The 19,286-nt window shown below is 45.2% G+C and overlaps 1 protein-coding gene across 1 annotated transcript; it reads right to left on the reverse strand.

Annotated features, from left to right (window-relative positions):
- Positions 1 to 1,661: 1,661 nt before the first annotated feature.
- Positions 1,662 to 19,018, reverse strand: MRPS33 (mitochondrial ribosomal protein S33). Its single transcript, XM_060245679.1, has 3 exons — positions 18,897 to 19,018; positions 11,091 to 11,344; positions 1,662 to 1,808 (listed from the first exon to the last, which is right to left on the reverse strand). Exons 2-3 carry the CDS (start codon positions 11,306 to 11,308, stop codon positions 1,703 to 1,705), a joined length of 324 nt encoding a protein of 107 aa, XP_060101662.1. The 5' UTR covers positions 11,309 to 11,344; positions 18,897 to 19,018; the 3' UTR covers positions 1,662 to 1,702.
- Between the last annotated feature and the right edge of the window lie 268 nt (positions 19,019 to 19,286).

Consider the following 19,286-nt stretch of genomic DNA (forward strand, 5'->3'; position numbering starts at 1 on the left):
GGTCCCAGGTTCAATCCCCGGCATCTCCAACTAAAAAGGGTCCAGGCAAATAGGTGTGAAAAACCTCAGCTTGAGACCCGGGAGAGCCGCTACCAATCTGAGTAGACAATACTGACTTTGATGGACCGAGGGACTGATTCAGTATAAAGCAGCTTCATATGTTCAAATGATATTTTACTAGTTATGCTGTCAAGCCACAGCTGATGTGGCAAGCCAGGAGGGCTTTCAAGGCAATGAACCTGGGTTGCTATACCATGGCCTTCCGCTGTATAGCAACCCAGGACTTCCTTGGTGGTCTCCCATCCAAGTACTGACCAGGGCTGACCCCAGTTAGCTTCTGAGATCTGATGAGATTGGGCTAGCCTTGGCCTTACAGGTCAGGGCTACCCTGCACTAGCTACCTAGGGAGGGACCGTGGCTCAGTGGTAGAGCGTCTGCTTGGTAAGCAGAAGGTCCCAGGTTCAATCCCCGGCATCTCCAACTAAAAAGTATCCAGGCAAGTAGGCATGAAAAATCTCAGCTTGAGACCCTGGAGAGCCGCTGCCGATCTGAGTAGACAATACTGACTTTGATGGACCGAGGGACTGATTCAATATAAGGCAGCTTCATATGTTCATATGTACCTGTTAAGAGACTGGGAATACTGGCTTGATAAGGATTGCAATGTGAAGCACTTTAAGCACTTGGGTTGCTTAAGAACTACTGCAGTGGTTCCAGTGTCGCACTAGAACCTAGGAGACCCATATTTAAATCTACACTTCAGTACAACAAGAAAAAATGCATTGTTTGGTGGATCTTTCCCAGTTTCTCATTGCTGTTCTTATGGGCCAGGCAAGAACTATGCTGCTGGCCTCACCTGCATACATTATGAGTGTATGAAGGCCCTGCTGGATCAGATCAATGGTCCATCTAGTCTTGCTTCCTGTCCCACACAGTACCCAACCAGTACCTCTAGAGGGCCAACAACAGGGCAGAAGTCAAGATCTTCCACTTTTGTTGCCTTCTGGCTCTGGGATTGAAGCTCAGTGCATCTGAATGTGGAGGGTTCCCTCAGTCAATAGCCACTGTCAGACCTATCCTCTATGAATCTGATCCCCTTCTAAAGCTGTTTATTCCTGTGGCCATCACTACATCCTCTGGCAGGGAATTCCACATCTTAATCACTTCCTGTGTAAAGTAGTATTTCCCTTAACTACACCTCAAAGAAGAGGCTTTCAAGGACATTGTGGGTACACCAAAGTTGTTCAACAATGGAATCAACTGCGTAGCGAGGTGGTGAGCTCCCCCTCACTGACAGTCTTTAAACAGCGGCTGGACTAATATTTCTCAGGGATGCTCTATGCTGATCTTGCATTGAACAAGGGGGTTGGACGAGATGGTCTGTATGGCCCTTTCCAACTCTGTCATTCTGTGCCTTTCTGACAAATTCCCCTTCAAGCTGAAAAGCAAGTGGAAGCTGGCTCTCCACTCAGATGTTGGAACCAGTGTGCAATGGTGTGCTAGAGCCAAAATTAGACCAAGACATGGAAGTCCCAGGTTCATATCTCCAGTTACCATGAAGCATCTGCTTCCAGCAGTGAGGATAAAATGCAGGTAATCCATGATATCTGCCATCCTGAGCTACGTGGAGAAAAAGGATTTAAAAAGAATCAATCAAATCATTAAATGAAACAAAAATATTTTATTAAATACAGGAATGATGCTATTTTCTCTTCATCGCTCTCTTTCCTTCTCCTTTCTTTGGCGGTCCTTTTCCACGTAGCTTCTTCAGTCTTTTCATCTCATCTTTGAAATCTTCATGCTCATCCCTAAGGAGAAGGACACAAGAGAGTGAGAAAAGGCACTCCGTTGAAATGTGCAGATCAGAGCAGCAGGTCCTTAGCTTTTGTGAACGGACTGGTGAACTCATTGCGTATCACTTTCTGTACCACCTACTCCTCTGTAAAATATGTATCACTGGATGCTCATGACTAATACACATGCTGGGCAGCTGGAGGCATGCTTCCCTAAACTTTCTGTGCAGAAAATCTGTAAGATGGGGCAGTAACTCCTACTGGGGAACTGATTTGCACCACCTAGACTGAGCAGACAACAAGTGGGCTTGTTGATCTGTGGCATTTCCACTTAGAGCAGGAGTGCTTCTTTGTTAGAACAGGTAAAAATAATTCCAGAGGGAATTTTTAGCCTGCTTCGACACACACATTAACAGGAATCTTGTGCCACCTTAAAAACTGACAAATACAAGACTCCTTTTTGACTAGAAATTTTCTTATTCTAAACCAGAAGAATCAGTGGCAGGTGATGCTCTCCACTAGAAGAGATGACAGAAAATCTACCTTTATTATTCAAGTGATTCTCTGAGCAAAATTTTCCTTTAGCTGCTTGGATTGTGAGGATGGTGAGATCCTTTAAGGGGGAAAAACATAATGTAGGTACTGTTTATTTAAGGCTCAAACTGGTGCAAGCTTCTGAACTTATGAACTTATGTTTCTGTTGCTAACAGTGAAGAGAGATGTAAAACTTTGAGGCTGGCAAGAAGATTCAAGATTATTCCTTAATCATAAGGCTGTGGATTTTTCATTTCTTTCCTGGGAAGCTGCATCTGGAAATGTGGGTCTGCTACGACATTGGAAGTGATCAGAATACGATTGATGAATACATACATCTCTTGAAACGAAACCAGGTTGAAAACTAAGGACAGCATAAATTTATTTATTTAATTCCATTTATATTCTGCCCTCCCCGCCGAATCAGGCTCATACTCATGCGTAGGCATAAAACATATAAAAGACATAAAAACCATAAAACAGTTTAAAACATTAAAAAGTTATTTTGATGCTATGGTCTTAAATTCAAATTTATGTTCCCTGTAGGCAGATCTTAGATGTTCCAATGGTTTTCAACAAAGCTGTCAGGACAAAGCATCTCTCTAAACACAAAACTGTTATGCACACACACAGGCAATTGCTAAATGCTGGATGATAATTAAACACCACCTGCACACAGTCTAAGGAATGTAGCTAACACTGAATGGGATCAATTTCGGTTTCCTCCAAACTGCGGCAGCTCTTGGACAGACTTTCATTCCCAGCCGTGGTGCAAGAAATGCTTTGGCAAGAGGCACAGCAGCCAGGAACTTTAAATGCACAGAGCCTCAGTCCCACACTGTGTTACAGGTTCTCCGCTAAAACATTAAGAATGGCAATGAAGTATGCAGATGCAACACCACCTCAGCAGGAGAAATAGCAGCAATTCACACACACACACACACACACACACATATATACAGACAGCAACTCTGCAATTATTATTAAAAGAATTTATATCATGCCTAAGACTCATGGCAGCTTAAGATACACCAAAGCAGACAGCAATATAAAATGCACTGTGTATTCCCCCCCCCCCTTAAAAACAAGACTGGCAAGAATGTTTTTTTAGCATTGAATTTATTTTCTGCCCAGAAGTGCACAGAGAGGTGCTGAGCCCCACCAGCATTCCCCCACCCCACTGCTGTATAGCAGCTCAGTTTCCATGCTGCCTTCCACGTGTCCCCTGGACATACAGCAACTGCCTCAAGTTGCTTGCAAAAGGTCTCCTGCCCACCTCATTCATCTCAAAAAATTCATTTACATTAAGACCTTTTAAAAAAACAAACAAATAAACAAACACATCAGGCTGACACCAGCTTTTAATTTTCAAAGAAACAACCCTAACTCTGGTGTAAGCAAATGGCCTGCCAAAAACTTAGGGTGAGCCCACACTGGCTCCAAAGTTGGGTAGTGATACTGCCAGCTTCACTCCTGCCTTCTGTTAGGATCGTACCAATCTTAACTAATTTAAGCTCCCAAATACAGTAAGGAGGTAAAAGGGGATTCTCTCATGGTTACAGAAAATCCCCTTGCAAAGTCCTGCTCGGCCTGAAGCAACCAGCTAATTCCATATTATATGCAACCTAATACACACATCTTAACATCCAAGTAAATCCACAAAATTAGGGCCAAAATATCTCATGATATTTCACTGGGGTTCCTTGTCTGTTAAAGGCAATTCTTTCTTTGACTGCAAGGTCTCATTGTTTCAGATCATATTTCAATATGCGGCATAGCTATTGCTTTCTGCTTTTACAGAATTATTCTGTTAGCTAAAAATATACACAATGTATTAAACACAGAGAAGAGGGTCCAGCTGCCTATACACCATTCAAATACTCTATGTATTAAACAGAGAGACTTAGGGCTGTCAAACATGCCAATCACAAAACTCAACACAAGGTCTTTCAACCACAGGTCTTTCTCAACAACATTGATCAGAAATCCTTTAAGTGGAGAGGGCATGGTTTTTGGCAAAGAATGTTTGCATGTCAAATCCCAGGATTTTAGATCTTCTCCTATAAACATCCAATCAGAAACATCGATTGAGGAGTGACATGATAGAGGTTTACAAGATTATGCATGGGATAGAGAAGGTAGAGTAAGAAGTACTTTTCTCCCCTTCTCACAATACAAGAACTCATGGGCACTCAATGAAATTGCTGAGCAGTGATTAACACATGGAATTCACTACCACAGTGGCAGCTATAAGCATAGACAGCTTCAAGAGGGGATTGGATAAACATATGGAGCAAAGGTCCATCAATGGCTATTAGCTTCAGTGTATTGTTGGAACTCTGTCTAGGGCAGTGATGCTCTGTATTCTTGGTGCTTCGGGAGGGACACAGTGGGAGGGCTTCTAGTGTCCTGATCCCACAGGCAGACCTGATGGCACCTGGTTTTTTGGCCACTGTGTGACACAGAGTGTTGGACTGGATGGGCCAATGACCGGATCCAACATAGCTTCTCTTATGTTCAGAAGCTACACAGATGAGAAATGACCCCAGTTGTCCAAAGCTCTTTTCCCTCCAGACCCAAGCTTTTGAACTAAACTAACAGCTGGGGGCAGATGATCTCTAAATCCCTATCAAGAGAACCAACAATCATGTAGTTTGAAAAACTTGACAGAAGCAAATGGGATTGAATGAGTTAGAAGCAGCATCTCTTTGCAGTCAATTAACTTAATGCACTTTTTCTGAAATTGATTCATCCCTGCATGCTGAAGACAAAGTGTAACAGTGAATAAGGGGCTGGATGTTAGGTAGGGTTGGAACCATATCCTTTTACTCTCTCCAGCAGAGCCAATTTCCTAATATCTTTCACTTTGATGTCCATTACACCTCCCACTAAAGATGCTACTGATTGTGCCTGTAATTCTCAGACCAAAGAAAGTGAAAGGCTCCATTTTCCTCTTGAAAGTAACGCCTCCTTAAGAAACTCCAAAGCACTGCGCTTTTTGTATCATTAACTGTTGAACCTTGGTATCAGATCCCAATGCCATCCATCTATCCTTAATCCACAAAGCAATATGACTGACAACAGTGTTCCCTCTAAGCTAAGTTAGCATGAGCTAGCTCACAGATTTTTAGCCTCTAGCTCACACATTTTTGTCTTAGCTCAGGAAAAATGGACCCAGAACACAATAATTTATGCAGTAGTTCACAACTTTAATGCCAGTAGTAGGGGTGTGCATTCAGCTAGGCCGAACCTCATAGACCACCGAATCACCCGATTCGGAAGTATATGGCACCGTATACTTCCGATTCCATTTTCAGGTCAGTAAACGGGAGCCGTATATGGCTCCCCATGTACTTCTGTATAGGTATTCGGAAGTATACGGAAGTCAATGGAAAAGGCGGGAAAGGAGTTTCTGCAGCCTCAGGGGAGCTGCTTGCTTCCTTTCCCGCCTTTGGAAGTCTTTTCCCGCCTCTCCCATAGCCTACCTGGGATCAGGGAGGGAGGGGGGAGAGGAGCCCCAGCAGCCAATCCAAAGCATGCATTTGCAAAATGCATTGCAAATGCATGCTTTGCAGGGCTTTTGTGTAGCTGATGGCTGGGCTAATCCCTCAGCCATCAGCTACATTGTTGTTCTTTTGTTTACTTGGGTATCCAAGTAAACAGTGTTATCTGGCCAATCACAGAGCAGTGCTATTTTTTGAAACTGCTCTGTGTAGGGTTAGAGTCTGCCTGGCTGGACTCCATTCCATTGCTGTTGTTTGGTGTGTTGGTGTGAGAGAGAGAGATTGTGCTGCGCTGGCCCTTGGCCTCAGCTGCTGCTGCTCTCTCAGCCTTTCCTGACCTGCCTTGAGAAGAGAAGACGTCTCTAAGGTAAGACAGTCTTGGGGTTCTTGTTTTTATTTTTGTTAGTAAAAGGACTTTTTAAGACTCAGAGTCTCTTTACTTATCCAGATTTGGGTGGGTGAGTACTGGGTAGCTTATTTGGGGTTAGGGGGTTCTGCTGGGGGTGGGAGCCTGGGGTGGGGTGGGGGGTTTGCCAATTTGCCCGTATCTTACTTTAGTAAGAGGACTTTTAAAAGCGCAGTGTCCTTTTACTTTTCTTGATTTGGGTGGCTTGGATTTCTTGGGGTTAGGATAAAGGTTTTTTTTGGGGGGGGGAGGGGTTGGTAAAGTTCCTGTATTGTGAAAAGTTAAGTTTTTTACTGTTTTAAAAGGATTCTGTGTTTGATTTGTTGCTGCTGTGTTGTGCTGCTGCTGTTCCTTTTCTCTTCTGGTTCTGGTTCTTGGGTGGGGGGGCTGTTTGGCCTAATTTTCATTGTTTAAAAGGTCACTTTTTTAACAGTTGAGTTTCTTGGCCTTCTCCTGTTGTCCCTTTTCCTGGTTCTGGTGTTTTTTTTTTTTGGGGGGGGGGAAGCTGGCACCTGGGTGAGAGACCCAGATCCAGCAGGCTTGTTGTGCTTGGCCAGCTCTCGTGTTTTTGGGGTAGGGCTGGAGAGCTGGCATCTGTAGATTGTGTGTTTTGTGGCAGGGAAGCTGGCACCTGGGTGAGAGACTCAGAACCAGCAAGCTTGTGCTTGGCCAGCTCTCCCTGTGTTGTTTGGGGCAGGGCTGGAGAGCTGGCATCTGGGTTTACTGAAGCCTGCAGAGCAGACCTTGAGCAGATTGTGTTTTGTGTGGCAGTGACGTTGGCAACTGGGTTTATATTAGTTCCAGGCCTGCAGGGTTCATAGAGTAGATAGAGGGATGTAGTGCATTTGGGTCCTATAAAGATTCTCTGGTGTGTAGTTAGGTTTGGCTTTGGGTGCCCCAGGAATTGGACCCCCTGCTCCAATTTTTTTTTTTGCCTTGTGGGTTTTGTGTGGAACAGTGCCCTGAAGCTGGGGAGTTTGTAGGGGAGAGTCCCCTGCAGGTCCCCTGCAAATTTGGGGTCTCTCTCTCAAACCCCCTCTCCTCCAGGCGGCTTCCAATATACCTTATTTTGCCATTGATTTCAATGGCCACAGGGTATAATGGGGTCATATACTCGGAAACAGCCGCGCATCTACCGTATATGCAGCTATTCCGAGTACGGTAATAGGAAATACACGCTATTCCATATTTTTTTGGCCCCATGTATTTCCGAATCCGTGTAATTCCGTATTTTTTTTTTGCACACCCCTAGCCAGTAGCTCACAACTTTAATACCAGTATCTCACAAAGTAGAATTTTTGCTCACAAGACTGCAGCTTAGAGGAAACATTGACTGAAAATATCATCCTATAACATTCTGGTGGGCACAAACATTTTTCTTTGCAGATTTGCCTTCCTTTCTCAGCTCTTACACCAATCTTAGAGGAGTCTAAAAAGCAAATGGGGGGGAAAGAGAAAGAGGAGCAGGTGAAGAAGTGCAAAGTACAACAATGTATGTATATGGTGCTGGATCACACCCAAAGTGGACCCGCAGTCTATAAAAAGAGGCCTAAAAACTGCACCTATAATCAGCTCTAAGAAGCTGGAGTTTATTCAAAGCATTCAGATAAGAGGTTTGCAAATACTTGCTTTGCACTATCTTATTGCATTCAACCTTAAAGGCCACTATACACAAAACAAGTGCCTGAAAGAAAGTTACATACTCATACAAAGTACAGAGCAGTAGCCCAGAGCCTCTGCCAATCATGAAGTTTTTGGCAAGTTAACCCCTGGGTAGCAGGAAAAGCCAGAGCAGGTTGGGACGAGATCAGGGTCCAGAGAATTTAACAGGAAGTAATGAGATTGGATAGGTTGGGGGAGCCATAACAATGCAATGCAGCCAATGCTTTGGCTGCAAAGGGTCCCACTTTCTCCAATGGAAGTGGATTGCAGACAGCAAAGGCTCAGAAACGCCTCTGATGGAACCTTTGGCTAGTCGCTGCCAGTCTGTGGGCTGGGTCCAAAAAAAAATATTACAGTGCCAGAATGGAATTTTCCTGCCCACTCCCCTCACTGATCCTAGAGGGGAAGGAACTCTGAGGAATGAGAAGTTAGGCTTTGCAGTAGGAAGGTGGTGTTAACAGGAATTGCGAATTTAGTCTGGATCCCAGATATTGCTAGGTTAGACAGAGCTGTGGTTTCACTCTGTCGAAGGCAGCATCACACCTTTCTGCTGTGAAACATAGTTCTTTTCCTCACTTTTGGAGCCACTGGCAAATATTCCAAAACCCCTTTCCCACAACACAAGGCCTTTAGCCCTGCTTTTATTCATGAAAGAAAACCTATGCAGCTTCAGAAACCCAGGCTTTGCATCACATAAGCGGACTACTGGAAAGCAATAGTTAAAATCAGTACACCTTCTCTGTGTAGCTAAGAAGTCACGACTTTCTGTCCCCAGACGGTCTTCTCTGTCCACTACTAAACCAGAAACCTTATAGCAACAGGACACTATTGAGCCTTGGTCCACATAAAATATTCCAAGAGGTCAGGTGGAAAGAGGGCCTTTAATGCAACCTGTGTGGGAAGATCTCACACATGCCTTATTTGGCTGCAGCAAGCATAACAGGTTTAAAGCCTATTAATAAACCTCCTTTTAATTAAGAAGCCATGTACTGAATTTAAGTTTCCATTTTGATTTACTTCCCCAGCAGCCGTACCAGTCCATTAGCAAGACATCGTCGGCCTAAGGTTGCTGAGCTGCTAATATTGTTACACGTTCACAAAAGTACCTCCTCTCAGGCCTTAATTTTATTCCACCCTCGTCAAAGCGTCTACTGCCTGCAGCCAAATGCGTTTCTGAAAAAGCAGCAGTGCGATCCTTTTTCTGATCAAGAGAGCAGCTAAAACAGAGCACTGCAAGAGTCAGGCGTATAAATTCTGTCCTTCTGTGTCGAAGGGAAGGCCCCCTGTGAAATGAGCAGGTTTGCTATTCCACTCTTTCCCCCCTCCACTCCCCAGAAGCACAGAGAACACCTGGATGGCCCTTATACAGGATTAAAAATAGAAACGAGTGCCGTCTCTAAGAAGAAAGAGCTCTGAAGTCCACACCTCATTGGAGGAGCAATATTTCATTGCTTAATTCACTATCGGGGAGATATTTAAGGAAACATGAGATGCTCTCAACAAAGAAGGAATATCACTCTTTCCCCCTACAAACTGTTCTTTATGTATTTCACTATTTTGCCATTGCATTCTAACTTTGTACCACTTTGCATTCTTAACCACTGCCCACTGGCTATATGTAGCTCTGCTCACTGTACCCCCTTCTTCCATTGTCTGAAGTATGCATGTATGCGAAAGTTTACGTTCTGAATAAAACTTTGTTGGTCTTAAGCAGGGGTGGGGAATCTTTTTTCTGCCAAGGGCCATTTGGATATTTATAACATCATTCATGGGCCATAAAAATTGTCAACTTAAAAAACAGTGTTCTGCCGAGGAAGAACAATTCAGGGTGGCAAAATTAATGTAAATAATTGTTTTTCTATTTGCAGTCATGTGGGGAGAGCCTAATTTGGCACACACACCCCCCCCCGGCTGACCTGCTGCAAATGCTTAGGTCCAGAGCTTTTTTTGTAGAAAAATCCCGGCAGAACTTATTAGCATATTAGACCACATCCCCCAATATTAGCATATTAGGTCACACACTCATTAGCATATTAGACCATACCATCTGTGATAATCAAGTGCAAACTGAACAGGTGGTAGCACCAGCTGGGCTCTGGGGAAGCTGCTGCACAGCGTGGTTGGGCCCCACGATCCTCACCAGCCAGCTGGGCTCCAGGGAGGCTGCCATGTGGCTTGGCTCAGCCCAGCAATCCCCGAGGGCCAGACTAAGTGATCTCGAGGGCCGTTTATGTCCCTCGAGCCGGACGTTCCCCACCCCGGTCTTAAAGGTGCTACTGGACTTCTACTTCCCCCTAAAGTGTTTGCTACCTTGAGTGACTTGTCTAGGTTGCTCCAGTCCCCCCTCATAAAGTCAAAGTACACAACTGGCCATTCACTCACCCAGAATAGCTATTACCCTCCAGAGAGTGAACTGGTGATGGTGCTCTGCAAATGACTAAAGCAACATTCTCCAATTCAGCGGCCTCTCAGAAGAATTGTGGATGGAGGAGTGGGCCATGGCTCAGTGGCAGAGCATCTGCTTGGCATTCAGAACATCCAAGGTTCAAACTTTGGCACCTCCAGTTAAACAACGATGAGATCATAGGAGCTGTGAAAGACCTGAGTCCCTAGACATCCACTGTCAATCAGAGTAGACAATACTGACCTTGATCAACCAGTGGTCCGATTAAGAGACAGCCAGTTTGTTAAGAATGCAGACTCTAATCTGGGAGAACCAGGTTTGATTCCCCACCCCCACCCACCCCACATGCAGCCAGCTGATGTGACCTTTGGTCTGTCACAAGTTCTCTCAGAGTTGTTCTCTCAGGACTCTCTCAGCCCCACCAACCTCACAAGGTGTCTGTTGTGGGGAAGGGAAAGGAGACTGTAAGCCACTCTGAGTAAAGGGCAGAGTATAAATCCAATCTCTTATTCTAAGTGTAAGGCAGCTTCGGGGAGGGAAATCATGAGGCTTCAGGTTGTTCCCTATCGAAAGACTAATATCTCAGTCATGCTGCTGGATTTGGCATGTGAATGAGATCTATCACTGCTCCTTCCCCTCTACTGCATGAAACCCAAGCAGGCCCATTCTATTTGCACCTGCTGCAACCCTTCAATAGCTCTCCTTCCTTAACCAAGCACACAACCCCTTTCCTTGTGGTCCTCCACCATTCCTTTGCTTACCCACCCACCCCTGGTTGCCTGGACTACCTGTAGAGGCCGTAGAAGCGGAGTTTCCTCATAAGGTTGGAGTAGGTGTTGTGGGGAGGATACCAGTCATAGACCCCTTTCTGCTTGGCCATGGGCAGCTCACTGAGCAGCTTCACAACCTTCATGGACTTCATGTTGGTTGGCCGAGCAACTTCTCCGAATATCCGTGCACTCAGGCGGGCCATCCGCAAGGCATAGTTGGAGAGGCTGGAGGACATCTCAGAGGGTTAAAGGAGCATATGTGTAACAACTTGCTAGAGAAAAGGAGAGAAGATTACTTGAAAACTGCTAGTTGAACATAAGAAGGGTGGCAGACAACTCCTAGCATGTACTCCTGTTAGTCTTTATGGCATAATCAAACGAGACAATGCTGATCTGCTTTAAGAATTGCAGCTCCCATCTCGTTGGCATACTGGGAAGCTGAAGGCTCTCGTGAAGTTATACACAAACACTGGGACCTCAAAAGAATTTTTTAAAAGTGAGTTCAAATTGCTTTCCTTAATCACTGCAGCAATGCAGGATGATCGAGCGGTACAAAAAAAAAAGGCAAAACTTCAATACCTCCACCGTTCTCTCCAATGCGAATTCTAGGTTGCTTAAGTCGTTCTCCTTTCCTCCACTTTATCCTCACAACAATCCTCTGAGGCAGGTAAGTCTGAGAGCCTGCAAGTGGTCTTAGGTCACCTAGAAGTTTCTATAGGAGACTGGAGATTTTAACCCAAGTCTCCCAGTTTCTATTCCGACACTCTTAACCACAACACCACACTAGCTTAGTCTTGCTGCTGCTGCAGAGGGACCTGGCTGGTCCCCTAGAAGAAGCTTCCTTCCCTGGGGACCCTGAGTCCTCACTCACCCCAACTGAAAAAAAGCTCAAGTAGATGAAGCTGCAAGAGATGTGTAGAGTGAAAGGGCAGAGTCAGTTACTGCTTTCTAAGCATATCTTGATTAAAGTTTGGTTAAAACTGAGGAGGAGGAGAACTGTGGAGGAATGGGGCAGATATGAATGTGGTGACATTTAATAACACTGTCAGGGCCAGATCTTGTTCAAATGTGGCTTCCTCGCCACCTCTGTTCTATATGGCTATATTTACTCGTAGCATTTTTTAATGACTGCATTATCAGTAAAACCAAGTCGCGAGGCAGCCTCCATATTAATTCACACACCAGTCAACCCACGATTAACAGTCAGGAATAACATGTTGCTGTGACCTGAATAGCCCAGGCTAGCCCATTCTCCTCAGATCCTGGAAGCTAACCAGGAGTCAGCTGAGGAAGCCCAGGATTGCTATGCAGAGGCAGGCAATGGCAATCCACCTCTAAACATCTCTTGCCTTGAAAACACTGTGGGGTGCTATAAGTTGGCTGTGACTTGATGGCAAAAAAATATTATTGAACTCAGAACAGCCTTGCAAAAGATCACCAAAAGAAACACTGAACTTGACTGAAGTTTTCTTCTCTTCAGTGGGACGAATTCATCCTAACTGGTTAGTTCATGCCACCTCTCGTTCCCGGCAAGGCTATGTGAATTTTTTTATGCCTTTCCAGGCATAAAATGCCCTTCCAGACATAAAATAGCCCAGCTCCAATAACATCATTCTACCTGAGAAGTAACTATAACAACTTTATTAACCAGAACTTGATGAATAACTTGCTAACACATATGTTAAAGCTCCTTCTCATCCCCCCTCCTTTTTTTGTGGTGGGAAAACTGGATGACTTTGCCCCACTGAAGAGAAGAAACCTTCAGGTAATGTTTCATTCTCCTTCATTGGGGGAAGTCATCCAAAATGGTTATTTAACCAAGCTAAGAACAGAGAGGACTAGACAATACCTAGTCCAACACCTGTTGGAAAACCATTCTCCCAAATGCAGCCTCTATAGAATTTTGTTGATGAATTTTATAGTGTCTCACAAAAGTTACAAAGGATAACCAGCTCGCCACCTTGCACATCTCCTCGACTGGAGCTCTAGTGGCAAAGGCTGCTGATGCAGCAGCTGCTCTCATGGAGTGCACTGTAATTCCTGAAGGCATCCTGAGACCCTGGATCTCATACGCTTTGCATATGCACAGTTTAATCCAGAGGGCAACAGTAAACTCGGTAACCTTATTGCCCAGGTTCATTGTTCTGTGAGACATGAAAAGCGCATCTAAGTCTGAAAGAAGTCATCCTCTTAATGTAGATGCCAGAGCCCTTCTGATGTCCAGTTCGTGCCACATCTTTTCTTCTGGGTGTGAAGGTCTAGGGCTGAAAGACGGTAGACCTGTCGGTTCAGATGGTAAGCTGAATTGACTTTCGGGATGAAGGAAGGGTCAATTCTTAACACAACCGACTCCTTGTGGAACATACATAGCTCTTTCTTAACTGATAGAGTTCTGAGCTTAGAATCCCATCTTGCTGATGTGATGGCATCTAGGAAGGCAACCCTTCCATGATAAAAGCTTCAACTCTATGGTGTTCAGTGGTTTGAAAGTTGGTTGATTTAAGACCTGAAGCATTTTTAATAGGCTGCACGTTGGAAATCCATGTTTGACCAAAGATGCCAACTGCATGGTGACCTTTAGGTACCGCTTAATACATCTTTTAGAAGCCATACTGCTGACCGATATCACTCATGAGGAACTATGATCACTATAGGATCACTGTCAGAAGAAAGGAAGTTATGCTTCCACCTATACTGAAGTTTTGAGTAGCACCATGAAATGTATTTTAATTGCTATGTTATTGTTTTAAATTATAATCATACATTGTTTTTAATTGACTGTTAGCTGCCCTGAGTCCACTTGCAGAGAGGGCGGGATAGAAAATGAAATAAATAAATAAATACAGGCCAGCCCTCTGTTGCCCATTACGGCAACAACGGCGGTTACATGATCCTTATGGTTCTTGGGTCTGAGACCCCTCTTCCTTCCCGTGCGCAAAAAGGGGATAACATCTTGATGAGACAGCATAAGAGGATTCACCTACTTGACTGTGGCCCATCTGTTGAAGGCTGACCAGGTATAGTTGCAGACATGCCTAGCTGCCTGCTGCAGGAGAAAGAGGTGAGGACTCAGGCTCAGAGGAGGGGGAACAGCTCCATCTGAGTCACTGCCAAAGCCTTCCCCAAGTCTTAAAACTTCAGGAACCCCCATCTCCTGAGTAGTTCTTGGCTGTCTCTGCACCCTCTCAGGTTCCGAGTTGTTGGTGGATATCTGGGGGCATTCAGGATGGGGGGGGGGCCACATCCGCGTAGGCACCCAGGCCTGAGCTATGCAGTCCATCAGTGGCTGTCCATCAGTGGCAGGAAAAAATGGCGCACTCAACTTGTTGGAAGCTTCCATAGCTGCAGCTAGGCCTGCTGGGATGGTAAAAGCCTCCAAGAACGGAAAGCCACCCAGAGCTAGAAACCCCATCCTGTGGTCATGGTTGGGTAAATGGCCCCTGATTAGCCCCAGGCCCCTTGAATAATGGTTGTCTCAGTGCCCATGTTGCAATCAGCGTCCCCCGTTGATGCTTCCTTAGTGGTCACAGCCTCCATTTCTGTGTGCTGATGCTCTTCCACAGCCATCTCCAGCTTTTCTGATGCTTCCCTGATGGGCAGGAGGGAGGCCATAGCCGTTGCCCCACTAGTAAGGAGGGTAAGGATCCAAAACCTTGGCCCCTGCTGGTCCTTCTGCCATCTCTGGGGAAAGCGCCTTCAAACCTGGCACAGCCTCTCCCCCATTTGAAGCCTTGGACTGGGATAACATCTCCTTTGGGCAGCCTTTGTTCTTCTGAAGTCTAGAACCTTGGAACTTCCTAGAAGAATCTCCCTCCATATCAATGAGATCCTCTTCTTATTTTGCCTTCTTTGCCTTTGAACTAATTTTTACTTTCTTTACCCAGATAAGTGGAACTAAGCTCTGGTGACCTGCAGGAGTGGCAGGGCTATTCAAACTGGGGTGACACCCTAGCTTCTCTCCTGGAAAGGCATACAAAATTTACATAGTCCTGCCTGGAGTGAGAGGAGGTGTGACCTAACCAGCATGAATGACTTCACCCACTGAAGGAGAACAGCCATGTCAAAAAACACTTAAAATGAACAACAATAACAATTTACAATTATGATTATTTTAGTAATGCAGAAAAAGTCAATAACAGTAATATGTTATCTTAAGAAATCAATAGAGAAGTAAGGCTAATCAGAAGACACCCTCTCCACTACTACAGCTAAAATCTAAACAGAGGTAACGTAGCACAGCTAAAATCTAAACAGAGGTAACTTAGCACCAAGACCATAAAACTTGTGAAATTGTAGTGCTGATAGTAACAATAAAATCTCATTTTACAAATGGGTAGTAGATGCTGATTATGACCTGCACAAGGATTGTGTTGAATCTGGAATTAGAGAGAAGGCATCCTCAGCCAAGATCTAGGAACTCCCATCGCCCCACATCATGCCATTGTGCTCATGTCATCCTCAAACGTAGCCCAACTTGCATACAAGTGTAGGTTTATATACATGGTTGCAACCACAAAGACATAGAGGCTCCTAGAAGGTCACACAACAATTATTTTGGGTTTTATAAAGGGGTCACTTTTCAAGGTTTGTGGGACAATCTCCTCCATGCAAATTTCAAGACACTCAGTAATGATTCCATTTGACAACTGCTTGGCCTCCTTCTCACCACCTGCTTTTAAATGGGAATTGCTAAGGCTGGCAATAGCACTGTAAGAACAAATGCAGTTCACATGGGGAGAGTCTTGGATCAACTGGGGGTGGGGAAAGATGTACATGGTTAGCCTGGTCTTCTCCAAGGAGCTCTGATGGGCATACCTGGTTTCCCCCTCCCCAGCCTGTTAAGTAGGTTGGCTTGAAAGACTCATCTGCCAAAGTCACCTATTAAGGCTCTGAACCAGGGTCTCACTAGTCCAAGGCTAACAACTGCATTATATTAAGGATACAAGGAGCTGCCTTTTACAAGGTTTCTTTTAAAATGAACTATTTCAAAGAAGGAGCCAACCTAACAGTACAGGCAACTTTGGCAAGGAAATTTCAGAAGCACACATCCCTACTGCCTAATTACCCAGAAAACATAGGATTTTCATGGCCTCATCATAACATACTTCCTTACATGATCCAATGTAATGAATCTCTTATCTAGCAGAATTCTCAGGGCACAAACTTGGCTTCGAGGCCTGACAGTTTAAAGTTTCAAGAGCACCTGGAGAAAAGAGAAACTAGCAAATCTGCTCCAGCACTGAATGGGCTCACGGGGGCAGAGCAACATGTAACTGAATACCCAGAGCCCAACCAAGTAGAAGTACTGGACTGGTGAATGAGGCATTGCTTGTGTGCTGAAAGGTCTCCACCACTACCGAGACTACGATCTAGGAAAACCTTTTGGTTAGAGATGGTGTAGGTGTAAAGCAATAGGGATGAGGCAAAAGTCGGGATTCTGCACCTTCTGCCCATGAAGCAACTTAGGATACTGGGATGGACTGCAGCACTTCGCTCTAGACCAGAGGTGGCATCATGTGTTTAAATGCCTCACTATGTAAGAAGCTCCCCACATTTAGTAAATAAGCACATTAGAAAGAAAAGTTTAGCATAACAATCCCAGTGCACAAGGATTTTTTAGTTTAAAGGACTGTCGTGCCTTCTCCATCTGGAGTGATAAGTGACACAGTTCAGAATTCTAACATCTCGCTTTACCATTTCATTTTATTGCATGTGCCTCATCCTTGACTCTGAGGGACACAAGGAGAGGGGAATGCCTACACCATCATTTCTTGAAGAGCCTCTGTCAGAGAGCCCTATCTGTGCTGCAGTTTGGGAATAGTTCAACAGGTCTCAGTGGTTATAATGATTAAAGTCATTGCTTTTTCAGCCAGGCAAAATCCACACACACCTCTATTGGGTTGCCATTTTTACATGAAGTAACAATGGTGAAGACCAAAAGAGCTAAGAAAGGTTCTCAGTCCCATCCTTGTTCCTTCCTGGTTTATTATGTTGCCAGGTCATCTCCAGGAGCCCCGTGGTGCAGAGTGGTAGGCTGCAGTAATGTAGTCCAAGCTCTGCTCATGATCCGAGTTCAATCCCAGCAAAAGCTGGGTTCAGGTAGCCGGTTTAAGGTTGACTCAGCTTTCCATCCTTTTGAGGTTGGTAAAATGAGTACCCAGCTTGCTGAGGGTAAAGTGTAGATGACTGGGGAAGGAAATGGCAAACCACCCTGTAAAAAAGTCTGCCGTGAAAATGTTGTGATGCGACGTCACTCCAGAATCAGAAACGACTGGTGCTTGCATGGGGGACTATTTTTACCTTTACCTTTAGGCCATCTCCACATGCTTTTAAACCTATCAGAACAGCTTTAGGGGCTAAAATGTTACTCGTCTTATAAAAAGCACAAAAAAGGTCATTCCAGAAAGGCTTTGATGAAGAAGCATGTATTAAGGAGGAAGCAGCCTGCCTGACATAGAGCAGGAGGCTATTAATGGAGAACAGGATGGCAGTAAGCACCATAGCAGAACAAGAAGGGACAGAAACAGAGTTCTGCAAAACAGAGGGAACTTGCTATGATGTAACAGAAGTGTTAAAGCTGCTACTGAACATGCAACCCCCCCCCCCATGAAATTAATAATTGTTTATATGGATATTTATATGTTGTTTTCTTCCTCAATGAGACCCAAAGGAGCTAACTACATTGTTTTAGTTTTACAACAACCCTGTTAGCTAGGATAGGCTGAGAGGCAATGACTGGCCCACCATCACCCAGCAAACTTCCATGGAAGAGTAGTAGGGTGGCCATCTCTGAAATGGGAAATACCTGGAGACTTTGGGAGTTGAGCATAGGAAAAGTGGGGTTTGGGAAGGGGAGGGATCTTAACAGGGTATAATGTCATAGAAGCCACCCTTCAAAGCAGCCATTTTCTCCAGGGGAAGTGATCTCTGATTTCTGGAGATCAGCTATAATTCCTGAAGATCCAGGTCCCCATGTGGCAATTTCAACCAGGATCTCCAGATCCTATCCCACTACACCATGCTAGTGACACAACTACTTGGCAGCTTTGTGAATAATAGCAGACAACGTGGTCTCAGCAAGAAGAAACAGAGCAGTGAGCTTTACAGGGGTTATAGCAACAGCACAAGAGCTAGGAGATCCACATCCAAATTCCCAGTCAGTCATCAAGCTGTGCCCCCACCTTAAGCCAGCCACCTTTCCTCAGTCTAATTTGGGTTGCCAGGTCCCCCTCCCATCCACGAGCAGGGATGGGGGGGGGGTGTTGGTTGTCAGATCCATGTTGGGAAAACTCCTGGAGATTTGCAGTTGGAGCCTGGGGAGAACAGGGACCCCAGTGGGGTACAATACCATAAAGTCCACCCTCCAAGGCAGCCATTTTTCCCCCAGGGGCTCTCCTTCCTTGGTGGTTTTTAAACAGAGGCTAGATGGCCATCTGACAGCAATGAAGATCCTGTGAATTTAGGGGAAGGTATTTGTGAGTTTCCTGCATTGTGCAGAGGGTTGGACTAGATGACCCTGGAGGTCCCTTTCAACTATGATTCTCTGATCTCTGTAGTCTGGGGATAAACTGGAATCGTGGGGGGTTCCCAGGTCCCACCGGGAGGCTGGCATCCCTAAGCCCAACCTACCTCAGAAGTCTGCTGTGAGGATAAAGAGCAGATGGGAGAGGAACCACCTATGTCACCTGAGCTCCCTAGGTAAAAAAATACACTAAATCATAATTAATTAAAAATACAGGCTTGACTTGCCCAGCAGAATAAACCAATTAAGAAATACGACTGTCACACACCCTTCCCTTGCACTGCCCAGTCCCCAAGTCTCACCTTCCGCTCTGCTACCCGTGCAGCCTTTCGCGGACAGGAAACGTGCTCACTTTTGAACGCGCCGCAGCGGAGATTCGGAACCGGTAGAAATAGGTCGTTGCGTCGCGCATGCGCTTTTATCCTTTTGAAGGTAGCCACAGAGCGGGCATTACGACATCAAGAGCTATCCGCGTCGATCTGTTTGTGGAAGAAGAGATCGCTCCGGAGGCAGAGTGGATTTGGTTCGATATGGGCGGCCAGTCAGCTCTCGACGTCAACGGCCCGCTCTTATGCATACTTAGACATGCTACACTTATTAAGGGTTAAACTCTTTGCATGAAATCGTGTTGTGAATCTGGCTGCAGTTCACTGTTTCAAACGGGCGGATTTGGATTAACACTGGTTTATGGA

Source organism: Heteronotia binoei, chromosome 8, assembly GCF_032191835.1.
Source record: "Heteronotia binoei isolate CCM8104 ecotype False Entrance Well chromosome 8, APGP_CSIRO_Hbin_v1, whole genome shotgun sequence".
In the NCBI taxonomy this organism is placed as follows: domain Eukaryota; kingdom Metazoa; phylum Chordata; class Lepidosauria; order Squamata; family Gekkonidae; genus Heteronotia; species Heteronotia binoei.

Coding starts and splice junctions, on each gene's coding strand:
- MRPS33 (XM_060245679.1), bottom strand. CDS start 11,308: ATGTCCTCCAGCCTCTCCAACTATGCCTTGCGGATGGCCCGCCTGAGT. Junction 1,809..11,090: donor CGCTTCTACGGCCTCTACAG/GTAGTCCAGGCA, acceptor CCTTCTCCTTAG/GGATGAGCATGAAGATTTCA.